The sequence below is a fragment of the Petaurus breviceps genome, unplaced genomic scaffold, assembly GCF_028583685.1.
Source record: "Petaurus breviceps papuanus isolate PSGF00001 unplaced genomic scaffold, PetGlider_PUasm1.0 90823, whole genome shotgun sequence".
Taxonomy (NCBI): domain Eukaryota; kingdom Metazoa; phylum Chordata; class Mammalia; order Diprotodontia; family Petauridae; genus Petaurus; species Petaurus breviceps.
The window spans coordinates 2,377,815-2,401,613 of record NW_027187352.1 but is presented as its reverse complement, the minus strand read 5'-3'; the positions used below and the strand labels follow the sequence as shown (position 1 = coordinate 2,401,613).

Below are 23,799 nucleotides of genomic sequence, written 5' to 3'. Positions count from 1 at the left end.
TATTTGAAATTCCAAGTACTCCATAACTTGTCATCATTCTACTTTACCTCATGGTACTCCTCTCTGTCCATATAACCCTTCATTAAAATGGGCAGTTTCCTGCCCCTGGAATATATGGCCTGTGCTTTGGTTCTTCCATGCCTTTGTTCATACTGACCTCTATGCCTTGTGTGTCCTTCCCCTTTTTGAATTCCTATACATTCTTTATTTTTTAATGTTATTTTTTGTTCTCAGTTTGATGAACACCAAAAAAGGACCTTTCTGTATATGAAGTAGAACAGCAAAACAGAAAATGTGAATTTCTATTACATATATCTTTTCTTTTTTAAAGTTTATAATAAATTCAGCACATTACTATCAAATCTTGTCTGTTTCCTTCCAAACTTCCTTCAGTTCTCTGCATTTTAAAAATGTTACATTGACTATTTTTTTCTTTACTTTGGCAACTCTCACCACCTCTCTTCTTCCCTCTGAATTTCTCCTTGCCCTCCCTACTACACAGAATGATGTCACAATCCTTATAACAAATTAAGTATAATCAAGCATAACAAAGCTACAATTTGCCATATCCAAATATTAATGTTTCATTCTATACTGGTATTCCCTTTTTACCCCTTTGTGTGTATAGCTGATTCCTCAGCAGTCCTCTGGAGTCATGAATGGTAGTTGCATTGTTCAGAGATCTTGTCTTTCAAAATTATAATGTGATTTTTATTATATAAATTCTTCTGGTTCTGCTCACTTCATTCTGCATCAGTTCATACAAGTTCTCTCAGGTTTCTCTGAACCTTTCCCTTTTGTCATTTCTTAATAATATTCCATTATGTTTGTATACTATAATTTGTTTAACCATTAAGCAATTGATGGACATCCCCTTTATTTCTAGTTCTTTGCAGCAACAAATAGTGCTGCTATGAATATTTTTGTACATATGGGTCCTTTTCTTCCCTCTTTGCTCTCTAGGCCTAATGGTATTTATGGGTCAAAGGGGATATGTGCACAGTTTGGTGACTTTAGGAGTGGGGTTCTGAACTGCTTTCCAGAATGTTTGGACCAATTCATAGCTCATCATCAGTTCACCAATGTTCCTGTCTTCCCTAAGTTGTCACTAGTTGTCATTTTCCCTTTTTGTCACTTTATCAATCTGCTGATAGATGTGAAGTGGAACCTCTGAGTTGCTTTAATTTGCATTTCTCTAATTATTAGTCACATGGAGCATTTTTTTTTCATATGCCTATTGATAGTTTGGAATTTTTCCTTTGAAACTTGTCAATTCATATACTTCCTAATTATTCTTTAATGCACTGTCCATTTTACCTCCTTCAGGACGTCATCCTTGATTCATGCTCCCACTGTTCTTATTTAGGCTGTTAGGTGATGCAATGGTTAGAGAGCTGGGTCTGAAGTCAGGAAGACTTGAGTTCAAATGTGGCCTCAGACACTTACTAGCTATGTGACCCTGGACAAGTCACTTCACCTCTGCCTTCTTTAGTTTCTTGATCTGTAAAATGGGGATAATAATAGCACCTACCTCCCAGGGTTGTAGTGAGGGCCAAATGAGATAATATTTATAAAGTGCTTAGCACAATGGTTAGCACATAGTAGGCACTCCATAAATGAATGTCCCCTTCCTTCCTTGTTCCAGTCCTTCTTAATCTCCTCCTCCACTCCCCCTCCACTGCAGTTTATTTTGTAATTCTCTGTACTTAGGTATAGTTATGTCTTATACCTATTTGTTGGTGTTATATTCCTCCTTAGACTATCAGCCCTGAAGACAGGAATAGTAGCTTAACTAAACTTTGTATATGTGTTAGCACCTTGAACAGTACTCTGTATATAAGAAGTACTTAATATTTGCTGCATTGTTGTAAGATCTGTTCTAACTCTGGCAGTTCCCTGTTTTAAAGTCCTGACATTTATGTTCTGAGGTCCCTTTCAACTTAACATTCTATGGTCTAAATTTCCTTCTAGGCCTGACATCTTATGTTTTGTATTTCATGTACCCTATCAGCTCTGACATTTTGTGACTCTAAGAGGGAAATGAAATCTTAAAAACCATTAATACTGGAAATGTGACTTTCTTTATTATTATCCCTCTCTGTCTCCATCCTCTTCCAGTTACCAGCTTGCTTTGAGTTTTGACTGCCTGCCCTTTTCCGCAGGACAGAAGGCATAGGAACCATGACTTTAGCTTCAGCTTTTATGTGGGCCTGCATTGCTCAACTCAGATGCCCCAGGACTCACCTATTAACTTTCCCTTGTAGAAAGCCCATTTTGGGTTTGTCACCAGATATTTTTATTTCTAGACCTATCCACCATCTTTCCTCAGACTTTCAGATCTGCTTCTCCTAGTCTGTGTTTTATCTTCATAAAATGTTAAAACCTAGGAGGGAGTTTAGTGATGGTAGGCCAGGGAATAAGAGGGCCGGGTCTACAGTCAGGAAGACTCCTCTTCCTGAGTTCAATTCCAGCCTCAGACACTTACTAGCTGTGTGACCCTGGGCAAGTCACTTAACCCAGTATATTTGTCAAGAAAACTCCAAGAGGGGCTACAAAGAGTCAGATGCTAATGAAATAACTGAACAACAACAAAATGGTATATTGGGAAGAACATTTAATTTAGAATCAGGGGACCAAGGGTTTAGTTCTCCTATCCAACACTTACTAGCTGTAAGACCTTGGGAAAGTTGCTTCCCTTTTCTGGGCCTCATTCTCTCCTGTAAAATGAGAAGCTGTATTTGAGTGATCTTTGTGATTCCCTTATATCTCTAAATCCTGTGATGGAGGCCATTGGTTCTCAAACTTTTTGGATTCAGGATCCATTTACACTTTTAAAAATGATTGAGGACCCCAAAGAGCTTTTGTTTATGGGATTTATAGCCATTTGTATTTAGTGGATTAGACATTAAAACTGATAAATTTAAAAACATTTATCAATTCATTTCAAAATAATAATAGCAAACCCATTACATTGTTAACGTAACTTTTTTTGTGTGTGAAAAACAGCTGTTTTCCAAAGCAAAAAATATTTAGTGAGAAATGTCATTATTTTACATATTTTTGCAAATCTCTTTAATGTCTGGCGTGATTGAAGACAGTTGGATTCTCATATCTACATCGGTATTCATTCCATTGTGCTGTGTTGTTTTGGTTGAAGTATATGAAGAAAATCCAGCCTTTTTACACATATGTAGTTGGAAAAGAGAAGAGTGTTTTAATACATAACATCGTAGTATTATTATGAAAATAGTTTTGGCCTAGAAGATTCTCTGAAAATGTCTCAGGGATCTGCAGGGTTTCACAGGTCATACTTTGGGAACTACTGATCTAGGCCCATAAGTTAGTTAAGGAGAATTTTGTCCGGAGAAGGGAAGGGAAGCCCTCAAGGTCTCATGAACAGCGAAGAGCAAAGCTCCAGGTCTTCCAGTGGGAAATGCAGTGCTTTCTCTGTGGTACCACCATTCTGGCAAGGTAGGGAAAATTATTTCCCTAGTTTTTCCAAATGACTTAGAAGTGATAATATCTGATGATAATAACTTGTATACATAGTGCTTAAAGCTTTTGCCAAGCACGTGGCAGCATCTCTTTTGAGTCTCACAACACTGTGAGAGAGGTGCTGTTAACTCTCCCCCCCAGATTGATGAGCACCTAGTAAGTATCTGAGGTAGAATTTGTGAACCCAGGACTTCGTGACTCCAGCCATTTCTGATGCAAAGTTTGGTGTTCTTTCCACTATATCAGGTGGTAATAATAATAGTACTTATTTATAAGAAAGCATCATAGTATAGTGGAAATAGAACTGGATTTGGGATCATAAGACATGATCTGGAATTCAGATAATCTCTATTTCTCTTTTTCACTCCGTTTTCTCCTTGGTAAAAGGAGAGAGGTTGTAATAGATCTTTTTAAGGCCTCTTCCACTTCCAAAATCCACAGCCATACTCTTTCAAAGTATGTGTGTGCTTTCCTGGATACTATGGGTTTTTAGTCAAATGGCTTTTCTAATAAACAACAGTTTTTTCATGTACTGTATATAGATTGAAAATGAGCTTCATGAAGACAGTTAAAGGAGTGCTTGTCTAATTGAGAGTTACCAAACCAATTCAAAACATTTGCTGTGTTATTCCCTCTAAGGAACTGAAGAAGAGGCTTTGGCTGCACTTAACTATGAATCAGTCTTCCAAAGAACGGCCTTTGGCTGTGAACTAGAGGGTCTGATTAGTTCAGCAGGTGGGAATCTTAAGGACCTTTGTTAATGGTCTACAGGTGAGGCTTAGATGCTAAAACTCTTTTACTCCCCCTAGTGGGGACAACTGAATGTTCCTATTCATAGAAGTAGATGCTTAGGGTAATTGAGTGCCGGAAAGGGCCCTTTGAACACGGGTTAGAGCTGGTAGGGCCTGGAGAACATAGAATGTCCTAGCTAGAAAGGATCTAAAGATAATAGAATGTCAGCATTAGTCAGACTGAGCCTTGGATATTATCTACTCTGATTTTTCCATTTTGTGGAGGAGGAAATGAAGGCCCAAAGAGGGGGAAGCAACTCGCCCAGTGTCACAGAATTTACCCACATCTCCTGGCTCCTGGTCCAGTGTACTTTGTACTAGACCATACTGCTTTGTTCTATAATTTGTGTTTTGTTTTTCTTAAAAGAAACATAATCCCAGGCTTTCCTCTCTCTAGCAGCTCTTGACAGATTTGTAGCCTTGGAACAAACATTTCTTTAGTGCCTACTGTTGTATGTCCTTGGGAGTCAAGACAGGAACCAGCCAGTCTGTTACAGGCTGGGAAATTTGCTTGTGCGTTTAGGACCCTACTGTAGATATACAGACCATCCTATCTTCATAGTGTAGCAGCTCCCAAGCAAAAAGAATGAGGCTTTTGCCCTGCTTCGCCCCTCCCCTTTGGGAAGGGTTTTGTCCTTTTTCTACCTTTACTACACTTTTCTCTTCCCCATGCCACACTCCTTTAGGTGGAGTTATGTTTCCTCCTCCTTCCTTTGTCCTGCTGTCATAAATATGCAAACTTCTGTATGAATTGTGAACTCTTTGGGTTCTACATTCATGTTCTTTACATTCTCTTGTAATAAACCCAATTTTCACTTAAGTTTCATGAAGTTTTGATTGCCTTTTGACAAGGGGAGGATGATATGGAGTGGAAAGGGTCAGGATACTTGGGTTCACACTTTAGCTGTGACATACTAGCTATACAACCATGGTTAAGTTATGGGAATTGATTGAGTCTCAGTTTCCAGTCTGCAAAAAGGAAATAATAAGATCTGAATGGCCATATTGACAGTGTTGTGAGAAAAATGTTTTGTAAACCTTAAAGAACTATAGAATTTGGAGTTATATTAAGCCATAGGCCCTGCTTTTGGGAGATCAGTGTAGTAAGAATGCTAAAAGAACTAAGATGAAGTGGAATATAGTGTATAGGAGAAGCACATGTAAAGTCCTGTTGGGAGTCAGAGGTAGAGATCTGACATCTGGCTGGGAAGATCAGGGTTGACTCCCTGGAAGAGATGATATTTTAATTGTTCTTTGAATGATGGGTAGGATGTTGATAGCCAAAGATGGGAGCCATATATAGCATCACTCCTTGCCATATGCTCCACTTTTTAGCCAAATTTGCTTGCTTGCTGATCCCTGCATAAGACATTCAGTCTCTCCTTTATGTGCCTTTGTAGGGGCTGGCTCTCAAGCTTGGGACCTATTCTTTCCTTACCTTTTTGCGTTGTAGAATCCTTAACTTTTCCAGAGTTCCTTTTAAAGATCACCTCCTAGAAGAAACTCATCCTTTTCTTGCCAGGTGTTAATATCCTCCCTTAGAAATCCCATTATCTTTTTTTTTCTTCTCTTTTAAAAATTTTTGTAAATTTATTTATTTTTTAGTTTTTTAACATTCACTTCCACAAGATTTTGAGTTAAACAGATTTTTCCCCATCTCTCTCCTACCCCCACCCCAAGATAGCAAACATACATTCCCCCAATGTATTCTCTCTTATGTCCTGCCCCACCTCTCCCCTTACTTTCTTGTAGGGCAAGATGGATTCCTATACTCTATTGCCTGTATATCTTATTTCCTGGTTGCATTTAAAAAACAATTTTTAACATTTGTTTTTAAAATTTTGATTTCCAGATTCTTTCCCTTCTTCCCTCCTCACCCACTCCCACTGGGAAGACAAGCAATTCAATATAGGTTGTACATGTGTAGTTAGGCAAAACATTTCCATAGTAGTTATATTGTGAAAGAGTAACTATATTTCTCTCCGTCCTATCTCACCCCCCCATTTATTCTCTTTTCTCCTTTGACCCTGTCCCTTTTCAAAAGTGTTTGCTTCTAACTACCCTCTCCCCCAATCTGCCCTCCCTTCTGTCTTGCCTCCTCTTATCCCCTTTCCCCCTACTTTCTTGTAGGGTAAAATACCCAATTGAGTGTGTAGAAACCACGTTATCTTTAATTTGTACATATTTTGTATTTAACTTCCTGGGTATATAGTGTTTCTTCCCAATATTATGTAAGCTCCTTGGAAGGGCAGGGACTGTGTAATTTTTGTCACTGTATCCCTTGTACCCAGCAAAGTACTTTCTCTATCTCCTTTGCAGGCTCATCATCCATGCAGTGTTTCTTAACCTTGGATGTTTTCTAAGGCTCCTCCCTGCAGTCCCTGTAATCTCTCTTGATAACCTCATCAGCTTTGGTTGACATAATTATCTCTATATAGATAATTCCTACATATGCAGCCCCAATTTCTCCCTTGAGTTTCAATCCTACATCACTAGTTACCTATTGGACATTTTCAATTGAATGTCCACAAGGCATCTCAAACTCTGCATTGCCAAAATGGCGGCCAGGTAGCTCAGCGAGTAAGAGCACCGGCCCCAGAGTCAGGATGACCTGGGATAGAATCCGGGCTCAGATACTTAGCACCACACCCAGAAATAACTGGCCGTGTAACCTTGAGCAAGTTACTTAGCCCCAATTGCTTAAAAAAAAAAAAATAATCTCACCATTGTCATTGACTCCTCACTCTTTCTTACCCCATACATCAATCAGATGGCAAATCTTGCTATTTCTCCCTCTATATCTCTTTTTTTCTTTTCTTTTTTTGTTTTTAAGCAATTGGGGTTAAGTAACTTGCTCAAAGTTACATGGCTAGATATTTCTGGGTGTGGTGCTGAGTGTCTGAGCCCGGGATTCGATCTCCAGGTCATCCCGACACTGGAGCCGGTGCTCTTACTCGCTGAGCCACCTGGCCGCCCCTTTCTATATCTCTTGCATCCAACTCCTTTCTATTCATACGACTTCCACCTTAGTCAGACTGTCCTTCTTGTCTACATTATTGCAACAGCCTTCTCACTTGTTTCCTTTTCTCAGGTCTCTCCCTACTCCAGTCCATTCTCCACACTGTTGTCAGGTGCTATTTTTTGGAAGGGCATTTGGGGTTAAGTGACTTGCCCAAGGTCACACAGCTAGTATCAGGTGCTATTTCTTGATCATGCCACTCCCCTACTAAATTAGCTCTCCCTGTTGCCTTTGGGATCTAATACAAATTTCTCTGTTTAATTTTTAAAAGACCTTCGTAACCTGGCTCAATCCTATCTTTGCATTGCAAACCCTCCTGCAAGTACCCATTGCAGTGCAACCAAACTGACTTTCTTTCTGTTTCTAACCTATGACACTCTTTCCATTTCTGTATATTTGCCCTGGCCAGCCTCTGTACCTGGAATGCATTCCTTTTTCATCTTGGCCTACCAGGATCTCTTTCTTCTTTATATATGAAACTTTTCCTGATTCAGCCCTAGTGTCCACCCTAATTTGTATTCAATTACCTCATATTTGTTTGTATTTATTCTCTGTCTCATTTATATAAGTACTAAAGTAATAACTTTAATAAAAGTTCATTGAATGAATGCAATGTTGGAGATGAGCCTATAACATTCTAGCCAGAGAGATTAGTGTGAGCAAAGATTTGAGAAATACCAGGCCATTTAGCTGATATAGAGGATGATGCAGAAGAGATGAGATTGGAAAGAGGAGGACTGGGCCAGACCATGGAGAGCCTCAAATACTTCTGGTATGAGTAGTCTTGTCTTCTTCTATGTGGACCAAGGGTAACCATGACAGATTCTTGAGAAGAGGAGGGACATTGTCCAAACTGAGCTTTAGGGAGATGATTCCAACCCCATGTGTAGGAAGATTGGAGGGAAGGTAGGAAGTTGTTAAAAAATTTTTATTGTAATTGTTAGGGCAGGAGGAGATGAGATCTGAATTTGGATGGGAGCTGTGGAGGTGGATAAGAAGGAAACAGAGAATGCCTGGTTTAGTTACTCAGTAGATTTGTTGGAGGACTTAGTGGTAATGCAGACTGGTAATGCAGAGAAATTAACCAAAGAATTATTGAACTTAGATGAATAGGTATGGGATCAAATTGTCATGTCTAGTTAAAAATACTCTCCCTAGTAGCTCTTTATATCTTGCATAATAAACAATGGTTATGATTTATTATAGGTATAAAGTCAGATCTTGGAGAGGAGGATGGGCAACATGATGGGGGGACACAGCCCTGAGTTGAGAGGTGGAAGAACTTTGTTGCCTGATTGGGGCATATCCTTTCCCTTCTCTGTGTCCTAATTCTTCATTTCTATAGTTTTTGGAAGTTTACCATGCACTTTTCCCAGAACAAATACACAAGGTAGGCAATAGAAATGGTTTCACCACATTTATAGTGGAAACTGAGATTCTGGTAGGGGAAGGAACTTGCTTGTATATTGGAGCCAGGAGCCAAACCCATGTCTCCTGATTTCAGGGCTGGTGATCTTCATAGTAAGGACTTAATAGATGTTTTATTGATCTCATTGTCATTTCTTGGGGATTACAACCCTTACCCTGGCTCTTAGAGGCTTAGTCATGGATCTCTTAAAGGTTCTGAAACTTGGATGATAATCCATGTGACCAAATTTTCATGTCAGGTTATAAATACTCTCTTTTGCAGTTCTTTTTGTCTTGAATGATAAATAACAGGGCATAGTGCAGTTATATCATCAAGTGTTAAGGTAAGACCTTACAAAGGGAGCTGCAGTGTCAGAAAATAGGCAACATGGTTTACTGGAAAAGGACCTGATTGGGTTTGAAGTCAGAGGACCTGGGTTGAGATCCTGACTTTCTTGGTTACTGTATTTCTGAATTTGGATGACACTTTCTGGGTCTCACCTCTCTCATCTGTAAAATAGACTATATTAGATGATTTCTTGGGTTCCATTTAGCTCTAAATCTTATAATCCTACTTAATAGACCCTACCTCACAGGGTTGTTATGAGAAGAATACTTTGTAAGCTTTAAATACTCTATACCCAAAATACACCCAAAAGTCTTAGTGAATTTTTAAGCTATCATTAAAACTTTTGGGACAGCCTTTATTATTTGCTGAGTTAAGAAGAAATGGCTTTGGGTCTGGGGTTCTTACCCAAGTTGTATGACTTTGGACAAACTGTGTTTCTGAGCCTTACTTTTCTTCATCTTTAAGTAAAATATTTGTCCCACACTACTACCTATGTTACAGATTTATTGGGAAGAAAGCATTTGTAAGGTTTAAAAAAGTATTGAAACATGAGTTGTTGACTTTACTCTAATGAGAGAGTGAGTATGAAGGGGTTTTCTGAACTGAATAGCTGGTGCTTATGGCTAAGATAGTGATTGTTTGAAATACCCAACCTAGTTTCTTTCTTTTCCCTCCAGGGTCTTCAGTCTTCCACAATGAATCCTGTTTACAGCCCCGTCCAACCTGGGGCTCCCTATGGCAACCCCAAGACCATGGCCTATACAGGTAAGTGTTCTTGGTCATTCCTATCTTCTGAGAAGTAATAAGTAATAAGCTCAAGGACTCTCTCCATCTCTTCTCCTCTACCTCTAATACTGCATATCTAATTACCTTCCAGATATTTAATGCTGAATGTCCAGTACACATCTTAAACTCAACATGTCTAAAACCAAACTCATTGTATTTCCCTTTATACTCATCCCCCCTTCCCTTTTACTGTTGAAGGTGCCACCATCCTTCCAGTCCTCCTACCTAGGTGTCATTCTTGACTTCTCACTATCTCTCACCCCACTCTCATCCAAACTGTTGCAAAAATCTGTTGATTTTTCCTTTGCATCATCTCTCAAATTTGCCCTCTTCTCTCCTCTGACACTGACATCATCCTTTGTCACCTCACACCTCTACTGTTGCAATAGCCTCCTGGCAGGTCTGCCTGTGTCAGATCTCTGCCCACTCCATTCCATCCTTCATTCAGTCACCTAAGTGATTTTCCTAAATTAAAGGTCCTACTATATCACCCCCCTACTCAGTAAACACCAGTGACTACCTATAGCCTCCAGAATCAAATGCAAAATGCTGTATTTGTATTTGGCATTTAAAGGCCTTCATAACCTATTTCCTTCCTACATTCTAGCTGCCATGTACTCTTAGGTCTATTGACATTGACCTCCTGGCTGTTCCATGAACAAGACACTCCATCTCTAGACTTTGGGCATTTTGTCTGACTGCCCCCATGCTTTTTTTTGTATGTGCTTTTTGGAGGGCAATTGGGGTTAAGTGACTTGCCCGAAGTCACACGGCTAGTAAATATGTCAAGTGTCTGAGGCAAGATTTGAACTCAGATCCTCCTGATTCCAGGGCTCATGATCTATTCACTGCGCCACCTAGCTGCCCTAGGCTCTATGCCTTTAATATTCTGTCTCTTCATTTTTGCCTCCAAGCTTCTCCTATCTTCTACAGGAAGCCTTTCCCAGTCTCTCAGAATCCTAGTGCCTTCCTTCTGTTAATTATTTCTTTATCCTGTGTATAGTTTTCTGTACATATTTGTTTGCTTTTTGTACCCCTCTTCCCCATTGGACTGTGAGCTCTTTGAGGGCAAGGACTGTCTTTAGCCTCTTTTTTGTATCCCTAGTGCTTAGCACAGAGTAGGCAATAGGCATTTAATAAATGTTTACTGACTCACTTTCCTCCTGCCCTTTTGTCCGGTTAAGGAAGTTCAGGATTTGCGTAAACGGAATGCTTGGCACTCCAAGAAAGACCCAAGGCAATTTCTTTAGAATATTTATTCATAATATATGTATATATAGGCAAGTGAGAAAGAAACCAGAGATAACAGAGTAAGGGGCTTAAAGATAGCAGAATAAGAGCAACTATGATTAATAGTGGATATATATATTTACAAGCATCACCTTTTCGGGGAAGCACCAATGCCTGACCACACAAGCTGGGGAATCCTGGTACAGCCATCAGGGTCCTACGTGGGAGGGTCCCAGGCAAGATATCTCCTCCATGGGTGAGATTCCAATTTGGGGTCTGAATCTTACAATTTAAGTAGTGCTGAGAACAAAGAAGGCATACTGCCAGGTGTTTTTAGCAAGTATCATATCTTGTGTGAGGCCTGGGACGGAGGCCAATCCCTCCAAGGCTCCTCCAGGAACGATATTTCCTTGGAATGGCTAGTTCCAGGAGTTGGGCAGTTATCATATCTCTTCTCAAGAACCTGGCCAGGGTGGGGTGGCCAGGTAGCACAGCGAGTAAGAGCACCGGCTCCAGTGTTGAGAAGACGTGGAGATCGAATCCTGGGCTCAGACACTTAGCACCCACCCAGAAACACCTGGCCGTGTAACCTTGAGCAAGTTACGTAACCCCAATTGCTTAGGGGCGGCCACGTGCCTCAGCGAGTAAGAGCACCGGCTCCAGTGTTGGGATGACCTGGATCAAATCCGGGCTCAGATACTCAGCACCACACCCAGAAATAACTGGCCGTGTAACCTTGAGCAAGTTACTTAACCCCGATTGCTTTAAAAAAAAAAAAAAAAAGAACCTGGCCAGGGTGCCAGGAGAGGAGCAGCCCTCTTGTTCTCAGGATTCCTGTTCCCAAACAGCTCCAGGGTAATAGAAAGGTCATATTGAGTTGGGGCTTTGGTTTGTATAATCTTATTCTTCACGGAGCTTACCTTGCCCCTACACCTTTCCACCTGTCCCTTAATTGAGTACATCTAGGACCTGATTTTTTTTTCTCTTGGTTCCTCTATCTGATTATGTGGATAGAACCCTGTAAAAAGTTTCTTACCTTTCTGTGATGAAAACTTTCCTTGTTTTTCAAAATGCAGTCATGATGTCTTTCTTTCACTCTCCCTTTTTTTTTTCTCTTGAGGTTGTTGAAGTCACAATTCCTAGTCCTTACCCTCTTGGACCCTTCATGGAACTGAACCCTAGCAGGGCATAGATTGAACTGTGAAGGCAGATTCTTGTTCTGAGCTTTATGGAAAACACTATGTTGTTCACTTAGCAAAATGATACTGTTATTATTTGGCCTGAAGTGTATCTTATCTATTTTGTGTCCCCCCCCCACTTTTACTAGTAATTTAGTATTAAAATCTGATGGGAACCATCTGGGAACTTTGGAATGGCCACTGATGTCCATAATAGGGGCTAAGCCCCTTCTTTCAGCTATACTTAGGAAGGTCAGTCTTCCCATTTAGGAATGGTGATGCTTCAGATTTATTAAAGTAATCATAACTGACATTCGTATAGCACTTTAAAGTTTCCACAATATTTTACTTGTATTATCTCCTTTGAGTCTCATAACAACCTTGTCAGGTTGGTACTGTAGTTATTATCTCTATTTTATAGATAGGAAGTTAGGGCTCAATGAGATTAAGTGACTTGATCATGGTCCCACAGCTAATAAAGCCTCAAAGTTAGGATTTGAACTCAAGTCTTCCTGAGCCCAGTATCAGCACTTTGTCCACTGTGCCATGCTGCACAAGACATCTTTTATTGCTGGTCACAAAGACTTTCAGGTCCTCTCTGCCTAGAGTTGAATGCCCTAGGGTCTCTGTGGGAGGGCAGCTGGATTTTGATATATTTCAGTATGTTTCCTTTATAGCAACATCTCTGTAACATCTGGAGGCAAGGACCTTGTTTTCTATGTTATCCATTTGTGAATTTTCTTGACATTTGTTGGAGCTCTTTCCCTTCCAAGAGCAAAGCTGTTAATAATTTCTTGATTCAGTACCTTAATCAGGAGTTGCTACCCACCCTACTTATTTATTTTCCTCTTTTCCATATTGGATGATCTCTCACCTCATGGATGGTGATCTCTACATCATCCTTCTTTGGAAGTCAGCTGCTTTCTCTTCACAGAGTGTAGCTTCCTTCTTTGGAAAGAGCCTCATACCTGTTGAGTGGTACCTTCTTCCCATTTTCTCTTCGTTCATGTCCTTCCATCCTTCAAATCCTTGTCATGGATCATGATTCCCCTCTGACTCTTTAGGTCTTTTTTCTTTTTTGTGTTTGCTTTGAAACCCTTCTATTTTGCTCCTTTTACCTTCTTTCCTAGACTGATTTATATTTTGAATATAGGTAATAATTATTTAGCCATGGCAGAAAAATAATTAAAAAAATTTTTTTTCAGAAAGATAATTTTGAATATTCTTCAGGTCACTATAAAATTTCCATGCTTTCTGCAAACAACTTCTTCATTCCTTAATCATTCTACCTCTTTAAAATATGGGTCTGATCATGTCATATCCCCAATCCCCAAATAAATTCCAGTGGCTCTCTTTACTTAAAGGATCAAATATAAAAATCCTTTTTGGCATTTAAAGCTTTTCATAACTTGATACCTTCTTATCTTTCTAATCTTCTTACTTTAATCCCCTCCATGGGCACTACAGTCTAACTATACTAGCTTACTTGCTTTTGATCACATAGGATCCATCTCTCTGCCTTTGCATTGGCCAGCCTCGATTCCTGGAATGTACTCCCTCTTTACTTTTGCCTCTTCGCATACCTTGTTTTCTTTAAAATTCAACTGAAGTGATACCTTCTACATGAAATCTCTTCTTTTCTCCCCAACTTCTAGTGCTCTTTCCCCAAATTACCTTGTATTTATTTTTTATGTATTTATATGTACATGATGTCTTCCTTAATATGATGTAAGCTCTTTGCAGGTAGGGATTATTTCTTTTCTTTTTTTTTTTGTCTTTATGTCCTTAGTTCCAGAAAAATAGTAATAAGTGCTTGTTGCTTGATTGAAAAATATACAGATCAATTAATAGAATAGTAGGACTAGAAAGGTCCTCAGAGAGTATATATAGTTCAGCTTCCTTCCCAGTACAAGAAACTCTTTTATAGCCTTCCCCACAGGGGGTCGGTTAGCTTCTGCTTAGACATTTCAAGAAATAGGAAATTCACTACTTACTGAGATAGCAAATCTTATTGTTCAGCAGCAGTTTGTTGGGAAAAATAGTTTTAACTGAGTGCTCATATGAGCTACTAGTAGTAATGCCAGTAAGTCATTGGAATGTCCTGTCTCCTTCCAGAGGTTCCTCCTGTGCTCTGTGGCCTAGAAAAATTCTTTCCCATTCTGGGTGTAAATTTTCCCTTCTAGAAATGATATTTTGTGTTTAATGTTTTAACATTATGTGTTATGTTTTTCTAGGGACCCTTTTAGGTCTGACATTTTATATTCCAAACAAAAAGACAAATCTTTGGGTTGTCAGGAAAAAACCACTTTTCTGAGCCTATGGTATCAGTGATGGTCTAGGGTGGCAGAGATTTCTTTTTTCTTTTTCTTTACCTAGGTCCTTTTACCAAATTAAAGCTACATCCTAGGGTGGTTTTGTTCTGACTTTCCTCAGTTGAGATTTTTGGGAGGCCAACCCAAATCCTCTATTTGTCTTTTTATAACCTAAGGTGGGGGTGGGGTGGGGATTCACTTCTGTTCAGGAGAGGATTTATTAGGCATACTCTGCATAGTGTTAGGGATGGATACATTGATGAATTTTTTCCCCCTGCAATATTATACTGAGTTTTGCTAGTTAAATTATTCTTGGCTGTAAGCTCATATCCTTTGCCTTCTGGAATATCCTGTCTAGGGTGAAAAAACTGTGGCCTCAAGGCTACATGTGGTCCTCTAAGATCCCCAAGTATGGCCCTTTGACTGAATCCAAACTTCACAGGACAAATCCCCTTAATAAAAGGATTTGTTCTGTAAAACTTGTACTCAGTCAGAAGTCTACTCCCAAGGACCTAGAAGGCTACTTGTGTCCTCAAGGCCCCAGGTTCCCCACCCCTGTGACCTATTCCAGGCTTTCTACTCCTTTATAGTGGTGGCTGTTAAATCATGTGTGATCATGACCATGGCTCCTCAGTACTTGAATTCTTTCATTCTGGCTGCTTGTGGTGTTTTTTTCTTGACCTGGGAGCTCTGGCTTTGTCTTTGATATAAAAACTGAGTTTTCATTTGGGATTTCAGGAGGTGACCAGTGGATTCTTTCTATTTCAATTTTGTCCTCTGGTTCTAAGAGATCTGGTCAGTTTTTTTCATTCAAAAGGCTGAAAAAAAAAGAAAATGTACAGTATTTCATAGGACCTGAAAAACAGATCAAGGAGGAAAAATTTAGGAATCAATGGAATATTTGAAAGCCATGACCAAAAAAAGAGAGCTCAGATACTGTATTTCAAGAAATATTAAAAGAAAAATGTCCAGGGAATATTTTACAAGGTAGAAGTTGGAGTGGAAGGGACATTTTGGGATAGAATGCTTTTTTAATTTTTAGGATAGAATGCTTAGCTTCAGCATGAGCAAACAGCTAAAAAGTGGAATCTTTGGTCATTGATCCCCTTGGATTAGTGAAATGATTTCAGATTGGTCTCCAAATTATAACATATCAACCAAAATAACCATTGTCTCTATGTTAGTGTGAAGGCTCAGCACCATTTAGAAGAAAGGAACCGTGTTAAAACAGTTCTGCTCTTCCAGGTGACTTGAGTTTTAAATAGGTGTCATAGAGATGTTGAATGTTAGCTCTAGAAATAACCTTGGAATATAGAATGCCAGTTCTTCATAGGCCTAAAGGACATAGAACGATAGCACTTTGGTGTTCTGTCTCCTCATTTCCAAAGGTGATTTGTTGAGAATTACTGTGATAGTTTAAAAGAACGTCTGGTTTTCTAGGTCATACATTGTTAGGCTCTCTTTGTTCCTCCTCTTGTGTATACTTCCTAGGAGCCCTTTAAGGAATTTTCTGTGCTTGCAACCTTCCACACCAGAGTCTTCCATGCTCCAGTTAATTTTGCCAGTTGGCACCTCACTGCCAGTAACATCAGAAATGGGAAACCAATCAGTTAGACACACTAGAGACACTGCCCCTTTCTGTAAAACACCTGCCTTCATTAGCATTGGGGAACAGCCCTAGAGGGATAACCCTCCAGGTGTCCCCTCACTGAATTAGAATAAATAGTGAAAACCTAGAATAAACTGGGTACCAGGTCAGGAGGTTCACCTGTTGGTACATCATCAATCTTGCCTTCACTTTCCTTGCTGTGACCTTAAGATCATTTTACCTCGTCTACCCTTTGCTGACTGAATGGCAAATGTATCCTTGACCCTTTGGTGACTATAATTCAGATGTATCCTTGCTTCCTTCCTCAGGCCTCCGCAAGTTAGACCTTGTTATGCCTGCCATTTTGTTACTTTAGCCATACTGAGTGAAAGGCCTGTTATTTTTAGCATTTGCTAGACACTTTATCTTCTGTGGAAACCTGTAAGCCCCCCAAAGCAGCTGCAGCAAGCAGGGACAATTAGATAGCAGGTCCTGGATATCCTTTTTTTTTTTTTTTTTTAGCAGGTCCTGGATATCCTTTTATAGGAGAACAAGGCTCTGCCTAAATTACTGCTAATAGTATCTATCATTTTACAGACTTTTATTTCAAGAGTGCTTTCATATTTCTTGACTCATTTAATCTTTACAGCAAATTTGAGACAGGTAATCAAGCACACAGGTATGCAAGTATTACTAACTAGCCAAATCTCTCTATTTCTCTGAGGTTCAATTTTCTCATGTGTAAAGCAGGAATAATACCATTCTCCTTGGGCTTACTTTGTATACGTTAGAAACTGAGGTACTAAACAAATGTAAGGGATTAACTCTTTTCATCCTCATTTTATAAACTCATAGATTTAGAGGTACAAAGAGATGATGACCTAGTCCAAATCCTCATTTTGTAGATGAAAAAATTGATGCCCAGCAAATGATAACAGAGTGGCAGAACTTAGGCTGGACTGTTTGTCTCTGGAGTCCCAGTCCATTGCTCATCAGAGAAGTAAAGTGACTGAGACTTGAACCCCTGTCTTCCAACTTCAAGTCCTGGGCTGTTTAACCTACATCATGTTCTGTCTCTTTCACTGGCCGCTCCCCATTCCTGGAATTAGCTCCCTCCCCATCTCTGCTTCCTGGGTTTTCTGGCTTCCTTGAAGTCCCAGCTAAAATCCCACCCTCTTCAGGAAGCCTATCCCAATCCCCCTTAATTCTAGTGCCTTCCCTCTGTTGATTATTTCCTGTTTGTCCTGAGTATTTAGCTTGTTTGCGCAGTTGTTTGCATGTTGTCTTCCTCTTTAGACTGTGAACTCCTTGAGAACAGGGACTGTTTTTTTGCCTTTCTATTGCCAGAACTTTAGCAATATGGCCTGGAACATTGTAGGTACTTAATAAATGTTTATTGACTGACTGATGTCCAGTATCCACATTCACAGTCTCTGTTGTAGAGGTTCTAGAATCTTACACTTTCATGAGGCCTCAGTGATCATCTAGTCCAGCTCACACTTGACTTAGAATCTACTCTGTAGCATCTTGATAAGTGGTCCAGCCTCCCTCTATCTGAAGACCTTGAGTATTAACTGCCTCCTGTGGTAGTTCATTCATTTTTTTATAAACTGTGGCTTGTTATGAAGTTTTCTCTCACACTGAGCTTCATTCACCTCACCATCACTTTCCCTGCTGCACCTGGTTCTGCCCTTTGGAACCAGAGTCTCAACTTTCTCCCACATTACAGCTCTGGAAATATTTGAAGACAACTATCTTATTTTATGAACAACTCTAGTCACTAGTATAGCTAAAAACATTATTTAACATAAATTCAGCACATTCAAATTAAAAAAAAAAAAAGATAGCTATCAGGTCACCACCATGTTTTCTCCTGCTAAACAGAGCTATGTCCTTCACACAGTGCTTATGTCTCATGATCTTGAAATTCTTGACCATCCTGATGACATTCCTCTGCATGTTTTTTAGAGAGAAGAGAGGAAAGAGAATCATGGTGTTATGGACTCATAAACTTGGAGAGCAGGTGATCTGGGTTTGGATGATGGCCCAGCACTTAAAATCTGTGACTGTGGGCAAGTCACTTTACATTTCTGAGCCTCAGTTTCCTCTAGTGTAAAATGGAAGTCATAATCCCTGTAAGGTTTGGTAAACGTTAAAGCCATATGGAAATGGGAGCTATTGTCCTACATGTATAAATTTAGACCTTTTTTGAGAAGACAGTGGACCTACTAGACAGATTTTAACCCTGAGAAAAATAACAAAACTTTGGAAAACTGTGGTCATTTTCATAGTGTCTAAACGTAGAAGAGGTCCCTGCTGACTGACCCCAGTGCTGAAAAAGGTTGGTAGCAGTAGTGTTGGAAATCTATCAAGAATGAAATTAGACATGAGAGATGTAACAAAATACAAAGGCCATGGGGAACCTGGGAAAGGAAGAAGAAGCAGCATCAGATGGTCACATTTAATTCCTCCCCTGGTCATTGAGGCCTTGTCAGAATTAATAGAAATAATGCTTCAGACTTTTGCAACAGCTGTCTGCAGGGGTTCCAGAACTAAATATTATTCTAAAAGAACTTTAGCAGTTTTGTTTAAGACCATCTATTAATTTGATCCATGGGCTGGCACTGGGGCTAGTTAGCAATAGCTTTTCCCCAGTTCATAACCTTGAAGAGGTTTAGATATTTTAAGTAACTGTGTATTTTACCCTGCTGCTGAGAGGAAAAAATGGGTCTTTACTTTCATAGAAGTTAGCAGTTAGTAAAAAAAGCTTTGCAAAAAGGCTTGTGTTTTCAAGACTAACATACTTTAGTACAGCTGCCTCAGAAGAGCTAAAAATGAGCGTCACACAGAGGGCCTGGAGAGACACATGATAGGTATAAGCAGACAGCTCTGAAACACAGGAGTAAAGGACATGATGGAGGAATGACAGGTGGACAGCCAGAGTACCCCACTGGTATGCTTGCCATGTCAGGAGACAGTAAGGAAGGCTTCTAGCACACTGCGCTGACCCTCTCTGCGAAATTTTTGGAAGGACAAGAACAAGAGTTAATAGGTGGGAATGCAAGAGTTGTGATGGAGTATGCCTCATGAAAGAAGCTCCAGAATCAATGAGATTGTTCAGTCTCTTGAATATTGAGTATTGAGAGGGAGCCTACACTGTCCCCTAGAGGGGATTGTTAACATGATACAAGAGAAAGTGTGAAGAAATAGAGGAAAATTTCTTCTCATTAGAAATGGTCCTGAAGGTATCACTGTTCAGGCACAGGCAAAAGGACTACTTTTTATATAGCAGGTGGGTCCTAGCCCTGGGTTGGGAGGAGGTTCCTGACATTCAGAACTGACTCCCAGGGTAATGTCATTGGAGAATGTGTTCAAGCAGAAGTGGGGTGACACCCTTGTCAGGGAGATGTTATACTCCCCAAGAATGACCTGGAGAGAGAGAACACAAAATGAAAATATATGAAAACAAGTGTTAGACTTGAAGTCAAGACACTGGCGTAAAATTGTAGGCCACGCCAGTCAAAGGATAATGTGTAAGCCTTTAGGAGGGAAGAATTGTTCTCACTGAGAGGCAGAATCTAAAAGTTAGAAGGGACTGGCCTTGTGGTTCAACAACTGTGTAAATGAGAATACCTTCTACAACCTCCTGAGAAGTGACCACTGAGCCTTGGCTTATGAGTCTTGAATGAGATCTGTGGCATCCAGAGTCTCTCCTTTCACTGTCCTTATCAGCCACTAGTCTTCCAACCTTAAGGAGTCAATCTAATTAACTTTGTTTCTGTTTTGACAGTGGAACTAGCCTGGTAGACAGAATGTGATTAACATACTATTAATAAACATCTTAATAAGAGCTCATTCATATAGCATATTAGATATTTTGTAAAGTGCTTTATGTAAATTGTCCCATTTGATTTTTACAACAATCTTGTGAAATAGATGCCCATTTTATGAATGAGACAGTTGAGACTTTGGTTAAGTGACTTGCTTTGGGTCATATACCTAGTGTCTGTCTGAGAAAGAATTGGAGTCTCTCAGCCTAGAATACACACCTTCTTCCTGCTTTCTTACAAGGCTTAACAAAGAGTTGAATCTTGCAAGACTTATTTCAAGTTCTACCTTCAGCATGAGCCTTTTTCTGATCTAGACTTCTAGTGCCTTCCCCCACAAAATCCCTGTGAGGCATATAGTGCCAGTAATATTATCCCAGTTTGACAGATGAGGGGTTTTAGTATATAGTGATTTAGGGTATGCCTGCTTTGAAGAGATCATGAAACCATTGGCATATGGTGCTGTTAGGTAAGTCTTTTCTTTTAGACAAGATTTTAGTGCCATTTTCTTAACTAGAAATGAAGTTGGATTCTTCTTTTTTCCATGACCTTTGGCAAGTTGCTTCCTACTGCTCAGTCTCAGTTTTTTCATCTGTAAGATGGGACTAATAATTCTTGCCTTTTCTCATTTCTTTTTTTTTCTGTCTTTCTCCAGATAGGGTTGGTATGAGGCACCAATGAGATCACTGTTGTGGAAATATTTTGAAAATTAAGTGCCATACTCCTCTTGTGATAGATTATTATCATCAGTTTGTTCATTTATCAGTGAACATGTTGACATAAAAATGAAGTAAGTCCTTAACGCTCCAGAAACTTGGACTAATAAGGAGAAATAAGATCTAAACATAAATTTCACTGAATTTCTTGAGCAAAAGTCAGAACGATTTGGCCAGAACTATGTACAAATCACTTTTAGCAAGGGCAGATTACTGAAACCTTCCTGGAAGAAGCATATTTAAATGGAGCCTTAAAGACTCTCATACACCTTTTTTTTGTATTTATAAATTTTTTTCAATTAATTAATTTATTTTTAGTTTTCAACATTCACTTCCACAAGTTTTAAATTTTTTCTCTCTCTGCAAGACAGCATGCAGTTTGATATGGGCTCGATATACACATTCCTATTAAACACATTTTCACATTAGTTATGTTGCATAGAAGAATTATAACCAATGGGAGAAACCATGAGAAAGAAAAAACAAAGCAAAAAAGAAAATAGTCTGCTTCATTCTGCATTCAGACTCCATAGTTCTTTCTCTGGATATGGATGTCATTTTCCATCATAAGTCCTTTGGAATTGTTTTAGGTCCTTGCATTGCTGAAAAGGGCCATGTCTATCAAAATCAATCATCACACACTGTGGCTGTTACTATGTACAATTTTCTCTTTGTTCTGTTCACTCAGCGTCAATTCATGTAAGTCCAGGTTTTTCTGAAGTTCGCTTGCTCATCATTTCTCATACCACAGTAGTATGCCATTACATTCATATACCGCAACTTGTTCAGCCATTCCTCAAGTGATGGGCATCCCTTCAATTTCCAGTTCTTGGCCACCACAAAGAGAGCTTCTATAAATATTTTTGCACATGTATGTCCTTTTCCCATTTTTATGATCTCTTTGGGATACAGTCCTACAAGTGGTATTGCTGAGTCAAATGGTATGTACATTTTTATAGCCCTTTGGGCATAGTTCTAAATTGCTCTCTAGAATGGCTAGATCAGCTCACAGCTCCACCAACAATGAATCAGTGTTCCAAGTTTCCCATATCTTCTCCAACCATCTATCATTTCCCTGTTTTGTCATGTTAGCCAGTCTGATAGGTATAATGTGGTACCTTAGAGTTGTTTTGATTTGTATCTCTCTAATCAGTAGTGATTTAGAGCACTTTTTTCATATGATTATAGATAGTTTTAATTTCTTCCTCCAAAAACTTCCTGTTCATCTCCTTTGACCATTTATCAGTTGGGGAATGACTTGTATTCTCGTAAATTTGACTCAGTTCTCTATATATTTTAGAAATGAGACCTTTATCAGAGATAATAGTTGTAAAAATTCTTTCCCAGTTTTCTGCTTCCCTCCTAATCTTGGTTGCATTGGCTTTGTTTGTGCAAAAACAGTTCAATTTAATGTAATCAAAATTATCCATTTTGCATTTCATAATGTTCTTTATCTTTTGTTTGGTCATAAATTCCTCCATTCTCCATAAATCTGGCAGATAAAGTATTCCTTATTCCCCAAATTTGTTTATAGTATCAGCCTTTATACCTAAATTGTGTACCCATTTGGACTTTATTTTGGCATATGGTGCCAGATGTTGGTCTGTGCCCAGTTTCTGTCATATTGTTTTTTCGTTTTCTCAGCAATTTTTGTTAAAAAGTGAGTTCTTAATCCCAGAAGCTGGGCTCTTTGGGTTTATCAAACAGTAGTTTGCTATAATCATTGACTACTGTAAGACTCTCATACTCTTGAAGAACAGAGGGAATAGACTTAACACCAACTTTATTGTCTACGATCACTTCTAGCCACTTGCTCTTATATCCAGAAATATAGCTTCCATCCATATCCCTCACCCTTTGACCATCCTTTGGTGAGTCTGTACATAGTTTTACTCCTTTTATTTCTTCCCATGAGTCATTTTGCATTTATCCCTCAGATAGCTAAGCTTTGTCTTTTCTGACCTCTACTATTTGAGTCTTTCTGAAGTTGTAGTCACTAACTAAAAGGGACACAGCATCTCTGATCCTGTGACCCTGACTCTGGCCCTCAAGAGCTTTGTGATCCTGGCCAAGTCACCAAACATTTCTCACCTTGAGGGTCTGCCTCTATAAAATGAGGATGCTATTACTTTTGTGCCTATCTTATAGGTCTCTTGTGAAGAAACTATTTAACAAACCTTAAATCATTTTAGCAGTATGACTTATTGCTGATTTTTTTCTTTGAGTTCCTAATATCATGCACCTTGTATGCTGAAACTTATTAAATATTTGTTGAATTAAATTGATTATGTACTGGCAGCCAACTTCCTTTATATACTGATTCCTTTCTGTTCCCCTATTCAGGTATTTAAAATTAATTCCATGTTGGTTTTTTTTCCTTGTTTTCTTTATTTGTTTACAGATTTTAATCTGGCAGTGTTCAGCTTGGGGATTTGTACTTATAAGGCCACAGAAATCATTACAAAGGCTCTGAAAAATGTGTGTGTATGTGTGAGTGTGTGTGTGTGTGTGTGAGAGAGTGTGTGTGTGTGTGTGTGAGAGAGAGAGAGTGAACTGCCAGTGTCAGTGATGTGGTTGAGTTAACCTTTTGTATATAGCTGTGGTTATAGTGGTTATTCTGCAACTCCACCAGCTAGTGATATCTAGTCGTAGTTGATGCTTGACCCCGTCTTCTTTTGCCCTTCCTCTCTTCCAGTTTTACAAAAGAAGCTGATGTTAGGCAGCAGGATAATGGCATTTAGGCTTCACTACTGCTCTAGAAACCTTGATGTCATACTTCAGATGTCAGTATTCACCACTCATTTTGGGAAATTTCAAATGGCTGGCAAAAGTATTATACTTTAAATGGTCTCTCTTGTTTGAGGTCTAAGATGTGATTACTTGAAAATTGCTTGGCTGATGGAAAGCACTTGAATTTAAGTGTCCATATCAGGTTTTCTTTATGGATCTTCTTACCTGGATAGAAAACTGAAAATCTATAGCTCTTAGTGATATTGAATCCACAAAGTTAACAATTTTTTTCTTTTCTCTGAGTTCTTCACTTTGCCACCCAGTCAATTGGGGAGAAATATATTTAATTGTTTTAATTTAATTAAAAAAAT

The 23,799-nt window shown here is 39.2% G+C and overlaps 1 protein-coding gene across 6 annotated transcripts in view; it reads left to right on the top strand.

The window, feature by feature from the left end:
• Nucleotides 1–23,799, top strand: part of FAM168A (family with sequence similarity 168 member A) — a 205,542-nt gene that overhangs the window by 80,046 nt on the left and 101,697 nt on the right. For all 6 annotated transcript variants that reach the window (XM_069070824.1, XM_069070825.1, XM_069070827.1 and 3 more), the window contains exon 2: nt 9,739–9,826. In XM_069070824.1, the coding sequence (XP_068926925.1) occupies nt 9,757–9,826 (70 nt within the window). In that variant the 5' untranslated portion in view covers nt 9,739–9,756. The remainder of the gene's footprint in view (nt 1–9,738; nt 9,827–23,799) is intronic.